The 22,125-nt window shown below is 49.4% G+C and overlaps 2 protein-coding genes across 2 annotated transcripts; one reads left to right on the top strand and one right to left on the bottom strand.

The window, feature by feature from the left end:
- The first annotated feature begins 504 nt into the window (after positions 1 to 504).
- On the top strand, positions 505 to 3,154 carry RPL28 (ribosomal protein L28). Its single transcript, XM_080704535.1, has 5 exons — positions 505 to 543; positions 888 to 973; positions 1,080 to 1,203; positions 2,690 to 2,808; positions 3,026 to 3,154. Exons 2-5 carry the CDS (start codon positions 893 to 895, stop codon positions 3,113 to 3,115), a joined length of 414 nt encoding a protein of 137 aa, XP_080560661.1. The 5' UTR covers positions 505 to 543; positions 888 to 892; the 3' UTR covers positions 3,116 to 3,154.
- Positions 3,155 to 8,138: 4,984 nt separating this feature from the next.
- UBE2S (ubiquitin conjugating enzyme E2 S) lies at positions 8,139 to 15,537 on the bottom strand (the record flags this gene model as incomplete). The annotated part of the gene is made up of 3 exons (XM_080703752.1): positions 8,139 to 8,462; positions 13,362 to 13,552; positions 15,345 to 15,537. 3 exons carry the CDS (start codon positions 15,535 to 15,537, stop codon positions 8,139 to 8,141), a joined length of 708 nt encoding a protein of 235 aa, XP_080559878.1.
- Between the last annotated feature and the right edge of the window lie 6,588 nt (positions 15,538 to 22,125).

The following is a 22,125-nucleotide window of genomic DNA, read 5'->3' on the forward strand; positions in this document are numbered from 1 at the left end:
TGAGGCCCTCTGCAACTTAGACCGTGTTTCAAAATAAAGAATAAAAAAATAGGGCTGGGGGTGTAGCTCAGAGGTAGAAAGCCCCTGAGTTCAATTTCCATTACCACAAAAAAGTAGAAAAATAAAAATTACACGTATTTAGCTCTATAATTTGCCAAGAACAATTGGGCGAACAATACTCGAGAGAGGCCGCTGAGAAACAGGCGCTGGGGGCCTCTCGAACTGGACCCATTCTGAATCCAGCCGTGGAGTTCAGAAAACTTCAGAACCGGTCCCAGAACAGGACAGTTCCACCACCAAGGACGCGCCTTCGGGTCTCTAGCCGAGGGGTTCCGAAGGTTCCCGAGCGGTACGCGAAGAGTCGGCGGGAGTAGCCGAGCATCCCCGAACCGCCTCGGAGATGGGGCAGAAGGGAGAGAGGAAGTGGGGGCGGGTACTTCAGGCGCACGCTCAGAGAGGAAGCGGAAATGCGTGTACGGTATTAAAGGCGTCGCCCCGCCCATGCGTGCCTCTTTCCGTCTCCGGCCGCCGCAGCGAGTGGAGGTGAGCGTGTGCCCGCCGTGAGCCCCGCGTGGCCGCCATCTCGCGTCGGTTGCCCGGTGTCCCTCCCCTGCTCCTCTCTTTGCTCCCGAGAGTCCTTGGCGGCCCCCAGGTCTGCCGTCTCACGATCTTGTTCCCCAGACCTTGGAATTGTGGCAGCCCAAGTTCGGCCGCCGTCTAAAGGCACTCAGCCCCGCCTGGCTAAGCCTTAAGTTGTTGCCTGCACTAAGGAGTGCTCCCATTCGCCCAGGGTCCCAGTCAGTCTTCCTCAACTGTCCAAGTGGGACATGTCCCCTGTGCCAGGTTGCTCCATTTGAGGTATTTTTACGTGTCTCGTTTCTCCGTAGCCGCCATGTCCGCGCATCTGCAATGGATGGTCGTGCGGAACTGCTCCAGTTTCTTGATCAAGAGGAATAAACAGACATACAGCACCGTAAGTAGGGCCTGGACTCCTGGCCACAGCGGGAAGGATCCTGAAGTACCCGGTTGCACATATTTCCGGGCCTCAAATTCAAGCACCCACTGCGCCTCTTTTCCAGGAGCCCAATAACTTGAAGGCCCGAAACTCCTTCCGCTACAACGGGCTGATTCACCGCAAGACTGTAGGCGTGGAACCCGCAGCTGATGGCAAAGGCGTTGTGGTGGTCATGAAGCGGAGATCTGGTGAGCGTTTTTCCCAACAAGAAGCATCTTTTTAGAGCAGGGAGCTGTGAGTCGCCAGAGGTATTTCTGCCATTGGATGGAGCATCTTGCAGGGGAGAGTCAGGATGTGGGGAGACCCCTTTCCTCGCCCAAACTTGCCATCTGAGCAAGGCACAACTTTCCTTGTCTGTGAAGTGGAGAAACTACTAGGACTTAAGCTTCAGTGGGTGGTTGTGAGGGTTAAATTGTAGGGGTGTACAGTTTGTGTAGCACTTTCTAGAGACAGTTACGGTGGGGTGGATATCTATCTTACAGAATTGAAAGTTTGAGGCAAGCAGCCAAAGAACTAACTATCCCTTGATCTCACCTGGAGATGACAGGGTAGAAGTAGCAGTTTGATGCCCTCTCTTCTGCCTTGTGGGCTTAGAGAAAGGGTCTTGATCCACCCCATGAACTGTACTCAGACACACACAAGTCTTTTTGGGGTTTCCCAAAAATGACTTACAAAAGGGGGTTGAGGGGGAGGCAGGGGCCTTCTATGGAGCCATCCATTTCCATGTTTTCCACCGAGTGTTTTTATAAAAACAGAGGGCATTTTTTGTTACTATGTTTTTGGGGGGGGTCTAGGGTTTGCACCCAGGGTCATTCTACTTCTGAGCTCCACCCCTAGCCCTATTTTACTATTTTGAAACATGGTCTCATTAGGTTAATGAGTCTCACTACTTTCTGAACCTGTGATCCTCCTGTCTCGGTCTTCCAAGTAGTGGGATTATAGGTGTGAGTCGTCATGCCCCTTAGGTTCTCAGTTGGGACTGACAGCTGTTCTCATCAAAGCTCAGTGACTCCTCCTCATCCTGGAGATTATCCCCTCTTCTCAGGAACCCACAGTCCAGGGAGCAGCCAGCTGCTTATCCTGGTGGGGTCTTGGTGTGAATTGTTGGGTCCTAAGCACTTCTAAAGAACTGGTCTGGCATTAAGTCTTGAGGTTCTCGGCAAGAGACAAGAATACAGTGACAGGGTCTTGGCTTCTTGGGAAGTTATGTCCCAGTGTCAGGAGCACAGGCCCATCAGCTCTCACTTCAGATATTGACCTAAGCTGGCCATTTACATTTAAACTAGGTTGGGAGAACATCAGATTTTCTTTTTGATCCCAGATAGTGGAGTTCAGACTTCCCAGGGCTTTTCCTCACATCTGAATTTTCCCCCATTACCCCAGCATCAGGGCTAGGCCTTCCAGCTGAGCATTTCACATCCTTCCATGTTATTTCTGGCCCTGCTCATTCAGGGTGATCCCAGAGCTGGAATTTTGGTGTGTAGTCTAACTTCATGGTCACTGCTGAATGAATGGGTGGGGAGATAGCTGTTACATAGCCTTGCCCAGCAGGTTAAGGGGTTGACTGGGAGTAACATGCTGACTAAATCTACCTGGGATGAGATTGTGTCCTCATACTGGGAAGGCACCCTAAGGTCAGTATGGTTGGACTGACACCTAGGCTTTGCTCACCAGGTCAGCGGAAGCCAGCTACCTCCTATGTACGGACCACAATAAACAAGAATGCCCGGGCCACACTCAGCAGTATCAGGCACATGATCCGGAAGAACAAGTACCGCCCTGATCTGCGCATGGTGAGTGATTAGTGGGGCCTTTAGGTTTAGCACTGTGGGGGCTGGGCTCCTAGACCATGGTGGGATGAGCTGTACTTAGTGCCTGGTCTTGGGCCGGGGAGGAACAGGGACTCCTAAATCACCCCTGGGATGTAACTCCTTGTGGGCCTGGGAGGCAGGCAGGGTGGGGAGGGCTGTGGAGTGGGTGAGCTGAGCCCCACTATACCCTCCTCTTTAGGCTGCCATCCGCAGAGCCAGCGCCATCCTGCGTAGCCAGAAGCCTGTGATGGTGAAGAGGAAGCGGACCCGCCCCACTAAGAGCTCTTGAGCTCTGTGTCCCCAGAGCAATAAACAGTCACTGACTTTCTCTGCCTGTGTGTTGTCACTCAGGCCATGTTGCCAAAACATGTCAGCCTGTTCACCTGAAGTGGGTGTCGGGGCTGGATGGGCAGGAGGGAGGAATCATTACTTTTCCATAAAATGCTATCTGGCCTCTGCTGTAGACTCTTCATTCCGTTCTGAGGTGCCTAAAGTATCCTAACTTGAACTTTGGGTTGGAGGCAAGACCTTCAAGAGTGGCTTCTAGCCTTCAAAGGGTGCAGGCTAAGGAGCTATGGGCCCTGGAGCTGCTCCACAGCTTCACTTTAGGTCCCTGGTGTCGGTCACAGGGCTAGGGCACAGCAGTGTGAAGAGATGCCTGCATATTCTGGGATGCCTGGAGGCTGCACAGACCCTAATGCAGAGAAAGGCAGCTAATAAATGGCTGCAGCCTACACTGGTCACTGGAGAGTGGTGGCAGCTTCCAGCCAGCAGCCCAGCCTCTTACCGCACACACAAGATCCTGAGGCAACACCTTCATTTTCCTCTTCAGGCATTAATGTCATGTTTGCAATTGCAGTCATTGGGAGACTGAGACAGGAGGATTGCAAGTTTTGAGGCCAGCCTCAGCATTTACCAATGCCCTCTGGCTTATTGAGACACTTAGTGGGGTGGTTTAACACCTATGTGGAGCTCCACATGGTTCCTATTGCCCCCCATCCTATCAAGTATACATTCTGGTGAGATTAAAAGTAGAAAGCCCAGTCAGGTGTGGTGGCACACACTTGGAATCCCAGCGCTCGGGAGGCTGAGACAGGAGTATTGCACAGGTTCAAGGCCAGCCTCAGCTACTTAGACCCTGTTTCCAAATGAAGTATAAAATAGGTCAGGGAGTATAGCCCAAAGGTAGAAAAATTACCACCAAAAAAAAAAAAAAAGCCTATCTGGGTGTGGTGATATACTCTTAATTCTAGTACTTGGGAGGCTGAGTACAGGAGGATTGCAGATATGACATGACAGTCTTGGCAAATAGTGAGACCTTGTTTCCAAATAAAAATAAGGCTGAGAGTATAGTTCAGCTACGGAATTCCCCCTGGGTTTGACTCCCAGTAACCCATCCCCAAAAAATTAAAAGCCCAGCTGGATGTGGTGGCACATACCTGTAATGCCAGTACTTGGGAGGCCAAGATGGGAGGATTGCAAGTTTGTGGCTAGTGAGACCCTTCGTAACATAGACCCTTAGAGGTAGACTCCTGGTACAGAGGATTGAACCCCGGGGGTGTTCTCTGAGCTACAGCCCACTCTTTTTTTTTTTTTGAAACAGGGTGTCTTAAGCTGGGCATGGTGGCGCACGCTTGTAATCCCCGCACTTGGGAGGCTGAGACAGGATCACACAGGTTCGAAGCCAGCCTCAGCTACTTAGTGAGGCTCTCAGCAACTTAGTGAGACCCTGTTTCCATATAAAATAGGTCTGGGAGTATAGCCCGGAGGTAGAAAGCCTCTGAGTTCCACCTCCAGTACCACACACACACAAAAAAATACTGAAACAGGGTGTCTTAAGTTGCTGAGGCCAGCCTTGAAACTGATCCTCTTGTTACAGGTGTGCGCCTCCACACCCCCTTAACCTGTCTAGTCCTCTTGTAGAGACAAGCCTTTTGCCTGGTTTCACTGGCATGTCCTCTGCACTCCCAGTGGAGTCGAAGGACAGGACCCAATTCTCCCAGCAACATGGATGGCTCAACACATCTGAAGGGTTGTCAACCAATGCTTCTATTCAGGGATGTTCAACCCAGCCTTGGTCTCCAGGGGCCAGTCACATAGGCATGGGGGAGCAACATAAGGGAGTCCAACTCCCCAGAGGTCTAGCTAAGACCGTGGCCCAGGGCTTCAGGCACACACCCTTACCTGGCAGGGTATCTCAAGGGCCAGAATACCTCAAGGTGGGCTTGCTTGGAAGGCGCAGACCAGATGTGGAGTTAACCTTTACCATCCATCCCATTATCTCCTGACAGTAAAATGATGGCATTTGTTTTAGCAGTTGCTGATGACCAGATTCAACTATAGGAGACACTATCATGTTCCTAACTTTTCTATAAATCTCAGCTACTTAAGAGGCTGAGGCAGAATTGTAGGTTCAAGGCCAGCTTCAGCAACCTGAAACTGTTTCAACATCACTGGGTTCAGTCTCCCAGTATCACAAATACATAAATAGGGCTGAGGATGTAGTTCAGTGAACACCTCTGGGTTTGACCCCTAATTCAACCAAAAATCCCAGGGGTGTTGTACTTCCAAGCCACACACCCACCCCTTATTTGTTTTTTGTGGTACTAGGGGTGAAACTTGGGCTTTTCTACCTCTGGGCTATACTCCCAGACCTATTTTATATTTTATTTGGAAACAGGTTCTCATTAAATTGCTAAGAACCTCACTCAGGAGCCGAGGCTGGCTTTTGAACCAGTGCGATCCTCCTGTCTCAGCCTCCCAAGTACTGGGATTACAAGTGTGTACCACCAGGCTCGGCTTACCCCATTTTTGGAACAGAATCTCACTCGGTAGTCAGTCTAGCTACATAACTGAGGCTGGTCTCAAATTTGTTAATCTTGTCAGCCTCCCAAATACTAGGATCACAGGTGTGCACCACCATACACCTGGCTCAATTTATGTTTTTGGGATTTTTCTGAGTAGTAATCCATTCTCTGAATTCACAATTTTTTATTCACTTGATGAAAACTTCTGGGTTGTTTCCAGGTTTGTTTGTTCAAAATAAAGGTATGAGAGCCAGGCATAGTGGTGCACACTTGTAATCCCAGCACTTGGGAGGCTGAGACAGGAGGATCGCACAGGTTCGAAGCTGGCCTCAGCTACTTAGCAATGCTCTCAGCCACTTAATGAGAACCTGTTTCTAAATAAAGTATAAAATAGGTCTGGAGGTAGAAAAGCCCCTGGGTTCTACCCCGGTACCACAAAAATAAAGGTATGATAGCCAGGTGTAGTGGCTCATGCTTGTAATCCCAGCATTTGGGAGGCTAAGATAGGACCGTGGTTTGAGGATAGCCTCAGCTACTTAGTCCCTTTGCAACTCAGTGAGACCGTTTCAAAATGAATAAAAAACAGGGCTGGGAGTATAGCTTAGAGGTAAAATACCCCAGGGTTCCATCCCCAGTACTGCAAAAGAAAAAAAAAAAAAGTATGATTTATGTTTAAGTCATTGTGTAAACATGTTTTCCTATCTCTTGGGTAAATCTTCAGGAGCAGAACTGTTAGGTCATATGGGAAGTTTTTTTTTTTTTTTTTTTTGGTGGCTCTGGGATTCCTGGAAGCCCTTTTACCTCCGGGCCACACTCCCAGACCTATTTTTTATTTTTGGAAACAGGGTCTCTTTCGGACCTGCCCAATCCTCCTGTCTCCACCTCCCAAGCGTGGGGATTACAAGCATGTGCCACCATGCCCAGCTTAACTTTTTTTTTTTGGTGGTACTGGGGTTCCTGGAAGCCCCTCTACCTCCGGGGCTACACTCCCAGACCTATTTTTACATTTTTATTTGTAAACAGGGTCTCCTAAGCCAGCGCGCGCGGCTGGCTTCAAACCTGCGCCATCCTCCTGTCTCTGCCTCCCAAGCGCAGGGATTACAAGCGTGCGCCACCACGCCCGGCAAAGTTTAACTTTTTAAAGACAATGTCCAATATTACTCAAGCGGGTCTTGAACTCCTTGGCTCTGGAGTATCTTCTTGCCTCAACCTCTTGAGTAGAGCTAGACTACAGGTGTGCATCACCATGCTTGCATTGATTACTTTTATAGTCAAACTGCTTTCCTCTTCATCCCCCCCCCTTTTTTGGGGCAGTGCTAGAGATAAAATCTGAGGCCTTCTGTGTGCTTGGCATGAGCTGTACTCCCCACCCCCCGCAGTATTGAGAATGGAACCCAGAGGCATTCTACCTCTGAGCTACCCCCCACCCGTTTTTTATTCATTTTGAAACGGTTTCACTGAATTGCAAAGGGCGTAAGTAGCTGAGGCAGGCTGTGAGCCCAGATCCTCCTGTCTCAGCCTCTCAAATGCTGGAATTACAGTGTGTGCTACCATGCCCGGCTCGAGCTATATCCCCAGAACAGAACAGTTTTTATTCTCAACACTCTGCCACCCAATACATCCGTCCCCCTCCACTCAATAGTGGAGTGGGGGTGGGTGGGGGGTGACTCTTGTAATCCCAATTATTTGGGAGGCTGAGACAAAACTTAGTGAGACTCTGATAGAAAGCCCTTGGGTTCAATCCCCAGTACACACACACACACACCCCCCAAATTTGATTCTCCAAACACCTGGGTGTTCTACAATTGACTCACTTCTGACACTTAACTACACAAATCAGCACATATCTCAGTAGTTAGGGGCTGAGTTCCACAAGCCTGCTGGCTTCAGATACCTGAGATGGGTGCTGCTGCTAACAGAAGAAACACAATTAAAAACCCACAATTGAGATCAGAAGACACAGGGAACAGAAACTTGTCCAGTCCAGGGTCTGACAAGAAAGAGTGGCTAAACCAGGTGTGGCGGTGCTTGGTTGTAATCCCAGCATTAGGGAGGTTAAGACATAAGGATAATGGTCCCCAGCCAGCCTTAACTACTTTAGTGAGGCCCTTTGCAACTCAGTGTGACCCCGTTTCAAAGGGGGGAGGGGTGTCTAGACAGAAGAGAGTAAGGTTCTTCAGATATCAGGCTTGCACCAGAGGAAACACCAGAGGCAGAGCAAGGACATGACCATCCAGGTTGCCAGTAGGCTCCAGGGCTCCCACCTAGAGATGACTAGAAATCCCAATCCAGAGGATGCCACTGCCCTGAAGTACAGCATGAGCACAGGTCCTGGGGCACCTGCCAGGCACAGAAGCTGCTTTTCCAACTTTATTTAGAAAAACAAATCCAGGTCCCAGTTTCCCTATGCCCTCCCCCACCCCAGCCATAATTTAAATAACTTAGAGACAGTGGGAAGGAGAGTACCAGAGGGAGTGGGGCCAGGGGTGAAGGAGGAGAAGCCCATTACAGCCGTCGCAGGGCCCGCTTCTTGTCTGTCTTTTTCTTGGCTGCTAGCTTCTTGTCACGCTCACCAGCATGCTTCTTGGCCATGGGACCCTCCGCTCCTCCTGGACCCCCGGGAGCCACAGGGTCAGTGGAGGAGGCTGTGGCACCACTGGCCAGGGCTCGGCCACTCTCAGCCCTGCTAGGCCCCCCTGCACCGCCATGGATCTCTGTGAGCAGGCGGGCCCGGGCAGCATACTCCTCGTAGTTCTCCAGGAGCAGGCGGCCAGCCTCCTCGTTGAGTGCAGACTCAGGGTTAGGATGGATCAGCAGGCACTTGATGGTCTGTGGAAAAGGGCCAGGGTTAGGGAGGGCCCAGTGATGGTCTATCTCATGGCCTCCACCCTGGCTTCCCAGTATCCTTTCTGCCCCCACACTCTGGGAGGCTATTTTCCTGACAACTTCCAGTAAATGCTCCAAAAGGAACCAAGGCAGGTCTGGCTGAAGTCTTCTGCCTAGTTCCTGGAGGCCCCTCAGAGGGAGCCCACAGCTGTGACAGGGCTCTATAGTTCCCTGCCTGTCCACAACACTATTTGGGATGCAGCCCTGTCATCACTTTAACAAGAATCACAAGTTCAAAACCACAGGACTCTGGCAGGACTGGACTACACCCAAGAGGTAAAGGCACCAGGATATAAGTAATGGGATGGCCTGAGGGCAGTCCAATAAGGGGGTGAGTCCTTTTTTTTTTTCTTTGCGGGTCTGGGGGCATTCAACCTCCGAGCTACACCCCTGCCCTATTTTTGATTCTTTATTTTGAAACAGGGACTCAGTTGCGGAGGGCCTCACTAAGTAGTAGCTGAGGCTGTCTGTGAACCGCGATCCTCTGGTCTCAGCCTCCCAAATGCTGGGATTACAAGCATGCGCCACTACACCGGGCTCACCACTACACCCAGCTGGGGTGAGTCTTTTTAATAACACATTAACTCATTCAAAAAACCAAGGGGAAGCCCGCATTTGGGAGGTGGAGAAAGGAGGATCACGCTGGTTCGAAGCCAGCCAGCCAGCCAAGATGGCTTAAGAGACCCTGTTTCCAAATAAAAATGTAAATTAGGTCTAAGAGTGTAGCCCAGAGGTACAAGGGCTTCCAGGAACCCCAGTACCACCACCACAAAAAAAAAACAAAAAAAAACAAAAAACAACAACAACAAAAAAAACCCAAGGGGAGCTGCGCGTGGTGGCTCAGGCTTGTAATTCCAGCATTCTTGTAATCCCAGCATTTGGGAGACTGAGATCGTGGTTTGTGGACAGACTCAGCTACTTACTGAGGCCCTCTGCAACTCAGTGAGACCCAGTTTCAAAATAAAGAATAAAAAACAGGGCAGGGGGTATAGCTCAGAGGTCGTATGGCCCTGGGTTCCATCCCCAGATCTGCAAAAAACAAACAAACAAACAAACAAACAAACAACAACAACAAGGGGAAAGTGAAGTTGGTGTCCCTCTGCTTCCTTCAAAAAGGGAGCTCAAAAGACCCCCAAGAAAAAAAGCCACCAGCCTTGCCTTGAACAGGTGACAGCAACAGGCACTCCTATGGGCTGCTATGACACACACAGAGCACATGGCTCAGAAAACAATAAGGATAGCTGGGCATGGTGGAGCACCTTGTAATCCAGCATTTGGGAAGCTGAATCAGGAAGATCACGATTCACGAACAGCCTCAGCTACGTAGTGAGGCCCTCGGCAACTCAGTGAGACCCTGTTTTAAAATGAATAGGGCTGGGGTGTAGCTCGGAGGAACAGCTGCCCTTTCTACAGCTCCCTCACTGACAGCAGTTCCAGCACTGCAGGGGTAGAAAATAGTTCAATCTACATCCCAAGGAGAAGATAATGGTGAGGCAAGAGAAAGGATTGGGATTTCCTTACCTTGGCGCTCAATTCTTTCTCTGTCCCCTAAAGGAAATCTCAATTTCCTATCTTCACTACCATATGCCACAGGGGCTCAGAAGAAACTGAGTTTAAAAAAATTTTTTCTGGGGGGTGGTACTGGGGTTCCTAGAAACCCTTCTACCTCCGGGCTACACTCCCAGACACCTATTTCTTATATTTTTGTTTGGAAACAGGGTCTCTGAAGCCAGCGAGGCTGGCTTAGAACCTGTGCGATCCTCTGTCCCTCAAGCGCGGGGATTACAAACGTGCGCCACCACGCCCGGCAAAACTGTTGGTTTCGCACGTTTGTAATCCCAGTGCTTGGAAGGCTGAGACAGGAGGATCGGACCGGTTTGAAGCCAGCCTCAGCTACTTAGAGAAGCTCTCAGCAACTTAGTGAGACCCCATTTCCAAATAAAGTATATATAGAGAGAAAGAGGGAGGGAGGGAGGGAGGGAGGGAGGGAGGGAGGGAGGGAGGGAGAAAGAGCACACGAGAGCTGGGAGGTAGAAAAGCCCCTGGGTTCCACCCCCAGTACCCCCCACACCCATTTTTAAATCAGATTTGGTGGCGCAGATTTGTAACCCCAGTACTTGGGAGGCTGAGACAGGAGGATGGTGCAGGCTCAAAGCCAAACTCAGCTAGTTAGTGAGGCTTTCAGCAATTTAGTGAGACCCTGTTTCCAAACAAAATATAAAATAAGTCTGGGTAGAAAACCCTTGGGTTCTATCCCCAGCACACCCCCCCCCACACACACACACCAAGTTTTTAATGGTACACATTTGTAATCCCAGTGTTAGGGAGGCTGAGACAGGAGGATTGCAGGTTTGAGGACAGTCTCAGCAAGTAGTGAGATTCTGAACAAACTACAGAGATCCTGTTTCCAAATAAAACATGCCTGGAGGTATAGCTCAGAGGTAGAATGCCCCTGGGTTCAAAACCCACATGGACACAAAATTTGCTTTTAGAGTGAGGTGTGGTGGTACATGCTTTTAATTTCCTGTACTTGGGAGGCTGAGACAGAAGGATCAAAGGCTCAAAGCCAGCTGCTACTTAGTGAAGTCCTCTGCAATTTAGTGAGACCCTGTCTTAAAATAAAATAGGGCTGGTGGTGGAGCCCAGAGGTAGAATGCCCCTGGGTTCAATCCCTAGGGCATGTACACGTGTACACACACACACACACACACACACACACACACACACACACACAGTTTTTAGGAGCTGAGCCTGGTGGTGCATGCCTGTAATCCCAGTACTTGGAAGGCCAAGACAAGAGGATTGCAGGTTCAATGACAGCTTCAGTAAACTTAGTAAGGCCCTCTGCAACTTAGTAAGACCCTGTTTCAAAATAAATAAAAAACAGGGCTGGGAGTATAGCTCAGAGGTAGAATGCCCCTGGATTCAATCTCCAGTACCACAAAATAAATAAACCATTTAAGTCACCAGATACAAAAACTTTCTCCTGGATATATGCACTACCACATCCAGCTTGACTTAAATGGCTTATGGGGCCTTTAGAGACCTTGAAGGACTGGCCTAGATTAGGACATTGCTATTTCAGCCCAAACCAGGACACTGTTGCAGTCCTGTGCATAGCAGGATGTGAACTGCTTCCCTGGCCCCTATGTATCCCCCTCTCCAGTTGTGACAACCAGAAATGTCTCCTGAGCCGGGCGTGGTGGCGCACGCTTGTAATCCCCGCGCTTGGGAGGCAGAGACAGGAGGATCGCGCAGGTTCAAAGCCAGCCGCGCGCGCTGGCTTAGGAGACCCTGTTTCCAAATAAAAATGTAAAAATATGTCTGGGAGTGTAGCCCGGAGATAGAAGGGCTTCCAGGAACCCCAGTACCACCAAAAAAAAAAAAAAAAAAAAAAAAAGAAATGTCTCCTGACAATACAAAAGTCCTGAGGGACCAAATCACCCTTAGTTGAAAGGTACTAATATGGAAAAACCATCTGGAACCAAGTAGTGGATATGGCTGTACAAATTTTGTTATTGTTAAAAAAAACCAAAAACCTACTGATGTTCCAGGTGTGGTCCCACATGCCTGTACTCACAGTACTTGATAGGCGGACACAGGTTCAAGACCAGCCTCAATAACATAGTGAGACTCTCAACAATCTTTTTTTTTGTGTGTGTATGTGTGGTACTGGGGTTTCTGGAGGCCCTTCTACCTCCAGGCTACACTCCTAGACCTATTTTTTTTTTTTTTTTTGGTGGTACTGGGGTTCCTGGAAACCCGTCTACTTCCGGGCTACACTCCCAGTCCTATTTTTATACTTTTTTTTTATTTGGAAACAGGGTCTCTTAAGCCAGAGCGGCTGGCTTTGAACCTGCATGATCCTCCTGTCTCTGCCTCCCAAGCGTGGGGAATATAAGCGTGCGCCACCACACCCAGCTCCCAGACCTATTTTGTTATTTTTATTTGGAAACAGGGTGTCTCAAACCAGCGCGGCTGGCTATGAACCTGCGCGATTCTCCTGTCTCTGCCTCCCAAGGGCAGGGATTACAAGCGTGCCCACCACACCTGGCAACAATCTAATTTTTTTGAAAACAAAGTATAAGGAGGAATAGGAGCAAGCCAAGCATGGTGGCACACACTTGTAATCCCAGTAGGTGGGAGGCTGAGACAGGAGGATCACAGGTTCACAGCCAGCCTCAGCTACAACTTAGTGAGAGACCCTATTTCAAAATAAATAAACAGGGATGGGGGCATAGTTTGGAGGTAGAAAACCCCTGGGTTCCACAAAAAAAAAAAAAAAAAAAAAAAAAAACACCCAGCAATAACAAAACAAAAACCCACTGTTGTACTTCAGTGAAACTTATTGTATGCAAATTACAGGCTAAATGAAAATGTCAGGTGTGAAGTTGAGCATGGTGGTACAAGCTTGTTAATCCCGGTACTTTGAGAGGCTGAGACAGGAGGAACACAGATTCAGGCCCATCTCAGCTACTTGGTGAGACTCTATCAAAATAAACAATAAAAAATAGGGCTGGAGTGTACCTTGGAGATAGAAAGCTCTGGGTTCAATTCCCAGTACTGGGGGGGAAAAAAAAGTCTCTAAGGACACACTGATGTCTACCTGCCATGAAGCCGTCCTACTACGTACACACCACCTGTCCAAGGCAAGGTGCTTGGACACTACACACTCAGTGCCCTGAGTTCCACACTACCAATCCTTCCATGGTTTTTCAGAAATTATGGGAACTTGGATTTTTATGCAAAAAGCCCCCCAGTTCAGAGATGATTTTACACTGGGATATTACATCTCAGATATTACTGGGATGACAAAGGAGGGAGACCCAGGCCAGAACTCACCAGCAGCACATGTCGGATGCCCAGTTCAGCTGTCCAGTCTCTCTTGAGCACGTTGACACAGATCTCACCGTTGGCACCCACATTTGGGTGGAAGATCTTGGTCAGGAAGTAGCCCTTAGGTGGGGAGGCAGGGAAATCCTTCCCCAGCAGGAGTTTCATGCGGAACAGACCTCCAGCATATGGGGTCCCCTCTGGAGTGGAGAGAGAGGAGACTGGGTCAGGAGGCTCATGACAGGACTCAAAGCACCTCAAAGCCAGTCTCCAGGGTCTGTGACCCAAGTCCCCCGACATCTCCCAGACTAGGGGATTTTTTTTTTTTTAAAAAACTGGGAACTGAACCCAGGACGTTTGACTTTAAGAGCTACAACCTTAGCCCTTTTTATATTTTATTTTGAAACAGTCTCACTAGGTTGCTGAAGCTGGCCTTGAACCTGCCATCTTCCAGTCAGCTTCCCAAAAACTGGGATTATAGGTATGCAGCACATACTCAGCTCAGGCTGGGGAGTTCTTGAGGGTGGAAAAGGGGAATGCTCCCAGGGGCCACAGGCATAATCTCCATCTCAAGGTATGTACTGTCCTTCAGCCCCTACCTGCCTCCAGCCCCCTGGATAGCCCTTCTCTCCACTATGTGACTGCCCCAGGCACATGAAGTTACCAGGAAGCAGGAAGCAGAGTGCTTGTCTTTTTGGCAAATGACCAACAAGAGTGGTCAATTTCATAGCCTTTCCACACCACCAGTAAACAGTTCTCTCATTTACCCACTTGCTGGGGCCAAAAAAATGTGCGAGTCATGGTTGTCCCACCGTCAGCAGCTCCAAAATTCATCCCATTAGCAACCTGGGCAGCTGCCCTCCAGATCTTGTTCTCAATCTGACTTCCTTCTAAAAATGACTTTTAAACTGGTCACAGCTTTTACACCCAAGTCAAGAGAAACTCTGTAGGCACTTGTCACATCCCTGTTTTAAGCTTAGTACTAGTAGTATCCTTTCCAAGCTCTTTACAGACACCTACAATTTCTAAGAGATCTGCTCCCTAACCACTACTTTCTTCTTCCTGCTCCTATGTAACACCCAAGTCTACCTGCCTGCCTGCAGCCTTGCCTTCCCATCTTCCGGACATTCCACTCCATGCAGCAAAACAAGAACTCCAACAGCTGTCAACACTTCAGGAAACTCTTCCTTAATCCTGTCATCAGAGTAGACCTTCCTTTACAACCTCTTGTAATGTTTCAGATGACTATGTAAAAATTTAGGCGATAACAGAAATGTAGTTTGCACACTCATACACACAAAAATATTCTAAATTTCTCTGCACAATAAAACAATTGCATACGATCATCTGATTACTTCCTGTCTTCTCCACAATGTTGAGTCTTCATAATGCTGATGTGCCGAGTCCCTAAAACTGCAGGATGGAGTTTTGGGTCTTGTGGTCCATTCTCTCCACCTTTGCTGATGCATGGTGTGGAACTCTCTTCCTACCCATTCTTTTGTGTGTGTGTGTGTGTGTGTGTGTGTGGTACGGGGGGGATGGAACTCAGGGCCTTTCTACCTCCAGGCTACACTCCTAGATCGATTCTATATTTTGTTTGGAAACAGAGTCTCACTAAGTAGCTGAGGCTGTCTTGGAACCTGCTGTGATCCTCCTGTCTCAGTGTTCCATGTACTGGGATTATAAGTGTGCATGCCTGGCTCTTCCTAATCATTCTTAGTCCTAACCCCACTCTCTGTCTCAGGGAAGCCATGCCTGACAGCCTCACCCCAAACCTAGGTTAAGATCTTCATTATATGCTCCCTCAGAGAACAGGAACTTGTCATTTGTGGTGTCCTACCGAGCAGACCATTAGCACAAGATCCACCACTGCACCACCAGCATCCAACAGGACTGGGCCTTTAATAGGTGCTTTCAAGGATGTGGTTTGTTCCACAGTGGACGGAGGGAGGAAATCTAAGAAGTTTCCCCTCCTTTCATGCCTACACTCACCAGGGCCCTCTATGGTGACCTGCAGGTCGGTGAGGTCCTCCTCGTTAGGGAAGACCTTGATGCCATCGGGCGGGTCGGTGGTCAAAGTCGTCACTTCCTTGTATACCAAGCGGATGATGTGGGGGGGCAGGTTCTCTACGTTGGAGTTCTGGGAACAGATGGAAGAAAGTAAGCTGTCAACAGAGCGGGTCATAAGTACGCAGAAACCTCCCTCGTTTTGATCCTACAGGTTCTAGGCTGTCAATCACCCCTGGACTCCCACACCCTCACCCAGGATGCTTCAGGCCGCTGTCCCAGTCTGACCTCTGAACAGAGGTCTCCAAGGGGGCCTCCGGGTGTCTTTGCCTAAACCTGAGGCCTCCAAGGCCCGCTAGTAACCCTGCAAGAGCCCCTAATGGTACCAGGTAGGCCCGAGGCCTAGCCTGTTCCTGTGCCTCAGAGCCTTGGAAAAACCACCCTCAAAACCTCAGCTTAGGCCTAGAAATGGCGGCAGGGCTTCTTGCTCCCGGTAACACCCGCGGGCTGGACGTAAAACGCCCAGCGCTTTCCCCCAGGCTCTGCCGGCCTTCCCCGCCCAGGCACCTGCGGGCCGCCCAGGCTCCTGCCCCGACAGCAGAAAGCCCGGAGGTCCGTCCCCCGCCCAGAACTCCCAGTGGGTCCTCGCAGCCCTCGGGCTGCCCTGAGAGGCTCCCAGGACTCCACCTCCTCCTCCTCCTCCGAGCCTCCGGCCGCCCCTCTCGGGCCCGGCCGCTCGCGCTCACCATGACTGCAGACGGTCGGGGGCGGGTCCCCCCGGCCCCCTTTTTCCGCTCTTCAGGCCGCCAGCCGGGGCGGGGGGCCCAACTGCGGCCGCTGCGGCCCTGGAAAGGCCCCGGCGGCCCCGCTCCGCTCCCCGCTGCCTCCTACGCCGGCCGCGCACTGCACCCGCCGCTCCGCCGCCCGGGTACCCCGCCGCACTCAGCCGGCCGCGCGCGCACCGCGGCGCTTTTATAACCGCCCGCAGGCCCCGCCCCCCGCGGCGCGCCTCGACCGCCGACGTCAGCGCGCACGTTTCTCGGCGCTGGACCCGCTCGAGCTGCTCTCTGCAAACCGCAGGCAGAAGCGAGAGAAGTTCGGGAGGGAGAAGTTCACGGCGGGCTAGCCAATGAGGGCGCGCCCGGATCGAGGAGAGGACCCCGGGGAATGGAGGCGCTGAGAACCCGGAGCGATGAGGAATGCGACTAGGGAGGCGGTGCAGCCGCTGATTGGGTCGTTTGAATGGGACGCCACTACGGCCCAGCGTACGCGCGCGCGCGTCCTCAGCTCGAGGAAGTCGCGCACGCGACTAACGGTCTTCTGAGGGCCAGGGGCGGGGCCGGGGGGGTGGGCCTCGGGATTTAAACGCGTGATGGAAAGCGCTTGGACCAATTGGGACGGGCGGTCGTGATGGGGGGTGGTCATAAGACTTCCACAGTCAATCCCCCTCGGGGAAGGCGGGGCCGGGAATGGAGAACAACCAATGGGAGCCCAGTTTAGTGCGAAGGAACCCCTTCTGGCCAATGAAGTTCGTCGGTTTTTGTGTATGCTAATAAATATGCACAGCCAGTATCTCCCCCGCCTCTTCGCCGTGGGTTGGACGCTGGCAATTTGGCTGTATTTTTCTAGGAGGCGCCATTTTGTGCTGGGGATGATAAACCTGTGACCCTTGTATTGAGGAGGCCCAAAGACCAAGCCCAATAACCTTGAAAGCTTGGACTGCCTGGGCCACCAGCGCGTGACCTCTACCGGGCCTCAGTTTCCTTATTCAGCAAGTGGGCTCTGGGGTCCGTGGAGATGCCAGGGAGGGAAGCATTCGGGGCATTGCTCTGTGCCTGACCCATAGCTTCAAGCCCATCAGGCCTCTGGGACTCAGTTTACCGATGTGGGAAGCAGACCCACAGCTGCATAGAAAGGGGAGCCGAACGTCTCCAGATCCCCTCGGTGTTAGTAAACGAGACACCGCCATGCCTTAGATGGTGGCCCGAAGCCGGGCGTGGTGGCGCACACTTGTAATCCCTGCATTTGGGAGGCTGAGACTGGGGGATCACGGTTCACGGCCAGCCTCAGCTACTTAGGTCTTTTGCAACTCAGTGAGGCCCTGTTTCAAAATAAAAAATAAAAAATAGGGCTGGGGGTGTAGCTTGGAGGTAGAATGCGAGGTAGAATGCTTCTGGATTCATCCCCCAGTACCACAAAATAAATCAGTCAAAAGGGCTGGAGATGTGTCTCATAGGTAGAATGCCACTGGGTTTAATAATCTATAGCACCCCCAACCTTCAAATAAACCTAAAGCATAACAAAAATTAAATTCATTGCAGTTTGTTGAAAATTGGCTACACATGAGTATTTTACACACCTGATTTTCTTTTCTCTCTCTCTATTTTTTTTTTGGGGGGGGTGATGCTAGAGATTGAACTGAGCAGTATTCTACATCTGAGCTACACCCACGGCCTATTTATTTTTTTGGAAATGGGGTCTAACCAAATTTCTGAGAGCCTCACTAAAGTTTTGAGGCTGAGCCGGGTGTGGTGGCACACGCTTGTAATCCCAGCATTTGGGAGGCTGAAACAGGAGGATTGTGTTTTGCATACAGCCTTAGCTACTTAGTGAGGCCCTTTGTAACTCAGTAAGACCCTGTCATAAAATAAAGAAAAAAAAATAGGGCTGGGGGTGTCTCTCGGAGGTAGAATGCCCCTGGGTTCCATCCCCAGTACCGCAAAAAAGAAAAAAAAAAATTTGAGGCTGGCTTCGAACCTGTGATCCTCCTATTTCAGCTTCCCAAATACTGGGATTACAGGCAAGCACCACCACAAATAGATTTTATTCTTTTTTTTTTTTTTTTTTGTGGTACTGGGGGTGGAATCCAGAGGCTTTCTACCTCCGGGTTATACTCCCAGACCTTTTTGTTTTATATTTTATTTGGAAACAGGGTTTCACTAAGTTGCTGAAAGCCTCACTAAGCAGCTGAGGCTGGCTTCAAACCTGTGCAATCCTCCTGTCTCAGCCTTCCAAGCGCAGGGATTACAAGTGTGCGCCACCACGCCCGGCTGGATTTTATTCTTTATTTTGATATATCTCACTAAGTTGCAGAGGGCCTCACTTAGTATCTGAGGCTGGCCACGAACCTGCGATCCTCCTGTCTCAGCCTCCCAAGTACTGGGATTACAAGTGTGTGCCACCATACCTAGCTGAGAATGTATTTTTAGACTGATCAAAAGAAGTCTAGAAGTTGACCATGGTGGCACACACTTGTAATCCCAGTACTTGGGAGGCTGAGACAGGAGGATCGAAAGTTCTTAGACAGCCTCAGATACTTAGGCCCTTCACAATTCAGTGAGACCCTGTTTCAAAAATAAGACTAAACCGGGAGTGGTGGTGCAAGCTTGTAATCCCAGCGCTTGGGAGGCTGAGACAGGAGGATTGCACAGGTTTGAAGCCAGCCTTAGCTACTGAGTGAGGCTCTCAGCAATTTAGTGAGACCCTGTTTCCAAATAAAATATAAAATAGGTCTGGGAGTATAGTCCAGAGGTAGAAAAAAGCCCCTGGGTTCCACCCCCAGCGCACACACACACACACACACACACACACACACACACACACACACTTAAAAAAATAGGGCTGGGGGTGTAGTAGCTCAGAGGTACAATGCCCCTGGGTTCCATCCTCAGTACTGCCAAAGAAAAATAGGGCTGAGGGTATAGGTCAGAGATATGCCCCTGGGTTCAATCCCCAGTACTGGGGGGGGGGGGAGTTTAGAGTTGGAGGTGGCAGCATAATCCAGCAATTGTGCACTTGGGAGACTGAGACCGGAGGATAACTATTCAAAACCAGTTTGAGCAACTTAAGCTCCTATCAATTTAGGGAGTATGGCTGGGGGTATGGCTCAGAGGCAGAATGCCCCTGGGTTCAGTCCCTCGTAGCACAGATACATACACATACACATGTCTAGAGAGGAAGATTGCAAGTTCAAGGACAGCCTCAGCAAGTAGTGAGACTCATCAACCTAGCAAGACCCCATTTTAAAACAAAAATAAAAAGGGTTTGGGGAGTAGCTCAGAGGCAGAATAGCCCTGGGTTAAATCCCTAGTGCCACAAAATAAATAGGTAAATAAATAAGTGAAAAGAAGGGCCATAACCGGGCATGTTGGTACTCACCTATAATTCCAGTACTTGGGAGACTGATATAGGACTGGCAGGTTCACAGCCAGCTTCAGCAACTTAGACACTCTGCAACTTAGATCATTTCAAAATTTAAAAAAAAAAAAAAAAAATATATATATATATATATATATATATATATATATATATATATATATATATACCAGGGGTGTAGCTCAGAGATAGAATTCCCCTGGGTTCAATCCCCAGTAACACACACACATACAAGCGCGCGTGCACACACACACAAGTCACATACAAATATTCATAGCAGCATAATTAAATAGTCCAAAGGAAAACAACCCAACTGCCCATCAACTGATGAATGGGTGAACCAAGTGTGGTCTATCCAAGAAATACAGTTTTTAGCTGGGCGTGGTAGCGCACGCTTATAATCCCAGCGCTTGGGAGGCTGAGACAGGAGGATCGCACAGGATTGAAGCCAGCCTCAGCTACTTAGGCTCTCAGCAATTTAGTGAGATCCTGTTTCCTAATAAAGTATAAAATAGGTCTGGGAGTATAGCCCAGAGGTAGAAAAGCCCCTGGGTTCCACCCCTAGTACCACAAAAAAAAAAAAAAATTTTTTTTTTGCTACACCTGAGCTACCTGTTAGTTTTAATTTCCCTATTCAACAAATTCTAGTTGAATAACAGAAAAGAGCCCACAGTGATGTTGCAATCATCACAAAGCCACACCCCCAAGCCCGTGTGTGTGTGTGTGTGTGTGTGTGTGTGTGTGTGTGTGTGTGTGTGTGTGTGTGTGTGTTGCTGGGGATGATCCTATGGTCTCACTATGCTGTAGAGGGCCTCATTAAGTAGCTGAGGCTAATCATGAACTTATGATCCTCTTGCCGCAGGCTCAATAGTACTGGGATTACAAGGGTGTGCCACTACACCTGGCTTATTTTTAATTTTTTTGTGGTACTGGGGGGGTGGAACCCAGGGGCTATCTACCTCCAGGCTATACCCCCAGACCTATTTTATAATTTATTTGGAAACAGGGTCTCACTAAATTGCTAAGAGCCTGAGTAAGCAGCCGAGGCTGCTTTGAATCTGTGCTATCCTCTTGTCTCAGCCTCCCAAACGCTGGGATTACAAGCGTGCGCCATCATGCCTGGCTTTATTCTTTATTTTGAAACATGATCTCATTAAGTTGCTGAGGGTCTTCCTAAGTTGCTGAGTTTGGCCTCTGACCTATAATCCTCTCGTCTCAGCCTCCCAGGTACTAGGATTACAAGTGTACCACCACATCCAGCATTTTTTTTTTTTTTTTTTTTTGGTGGTTCTAGGGTGAAACCCAGAGGCTTTCTACCTCTGGGCTATACTTCCAGGCCTATTTTATATTTTTATTTGGAAACAGAGTCTCACTAAGTTGCTAAGAGACTCACTAAGTAGCTGAGGCTGGCTTTGAACCTGTATGATCCTCCTGTCTCAGCCTCCCAAGCTCAGGGATTACAAATGTGCGCACCCGGCTTTTTTTTTTTTTTTTTTTTTTTTGTATTGGGAATTGAATCCAGGAGCATTATACCTGAGAGTTACACCCAATACCCCACACCCTATTTTATTTTGAAACAGGGTTTTATTAGGTTGATGAAAGTCTCACTACTTGCTGAGGCTATCCTTGAACCTGTGATCCTCCCATTTCAGCCTCCAGGTACTGAGATTACAAGAATACACCACTGTGCCTGCCTTGACTAAAGATTCAAAGGGAGCAAAGGAGCAAGTTTTGTGAGAATCGTGAGGAAGACAGTTCTGGGCTGAGGAAGCAGCTAGTGTCAAGTCCTGATATAAAAACAGGCCTGAATGCTGGGCGTGGTGGCCCACACTTGTAATCCCAGTACTTGGGAGGATGAGACAAAAAGACCACAGGTTCTCAGACAGCTTAGTGGGATCTTGTTCCAAAATAAAGAAAAAGAGCCGGGCGTGGTGGTGCACACTTGTAATTCCAGCATTCGGGAGGCTGAGACCTGAGGATCGCAGTTCACAGACAGCCTCAGCTACTTAGTGAGGCACTTTGCAACTCAGTGAGACCCGATTTCAAAATAAAGAATAAAAAATAGGGGGCAGGGGGTGTAGCTCGGAGGTCAAATGCCCCTGGGTTCCATCCCCAGACCCGCAAAATAAATAAAATAAAGGAAAAAAATAGGGCTGAGGATATAGATAGGAAGTAGAATGCTCTGAGTTCCACCCCAGTACAACACACAACAAAGAAAGAAAGAAAGAAAGAAAGAAAGAAAGAAAGAAAGAAAGAAAGAAAGAAAGAAAGAAAGGCGTGAATGTTTGATATGGGGTAATTTTTTTTTTTTTTTTTTTTTTAAGTACTGGGGATGGAACCCAGGGGCATTCTACCTTCCAGCTGCACCCCCAGCCCTATTTTTTATTCTTTATTTTGAAACAGGGTCTCACTAAGTTGCATAGATGCCTCACTAAGTAGCTGAGGCAGCCTCCCGAATGCTGGGATTACAAGTGTGCACCACCACGCCCGGCTGATATATGGGGTAATCTTGAGAATAAAAAGGTGTCTTCTTTTTGAATTTGCATTTCCTTCCTTCCCAGTTAGGGTGAGCATGCTTTGTTAAGGTTAACAGCAAGTTTTCTCCCCCTTA

Source organism: Muscardinus avellanarius, assembly GCF_963383645.1.
Source record: "Muscardinus avellanarius genome assembly, chromosome: 10".
Taxonomy (NCBI): Eukaryota; Metazoa; Chordata; class Mammalia; order Rodentia; family Gliridae; genus Muscardinus; species Muscardinus avellanarius.

Bases quoted from the DNA above. Each gene is read 5' to 3' on its own strand.
- RPL28 (XM_080704535.1), top strand. From the start codon at position 893: ATGTCCGCGCATCTGCAATGGATGGTCGTGCGGAACTGCTCCAGTTTC. The intron at 1,204-2,689 runs GTGAGCGTTTTT...TTTGCTCACCAG, and splicing joins GGTCATGAAGCGGAGATCTG to GTCAGCGGAAGCCAGCTACC. The intron at 2,809-3,025 runs GTGAGTGATTAG...CCTCCTCTTTAG, and splicing joins ACCGCCCTGATCTGCGCATG to GCTGCCATCCGCAGAGCCAG.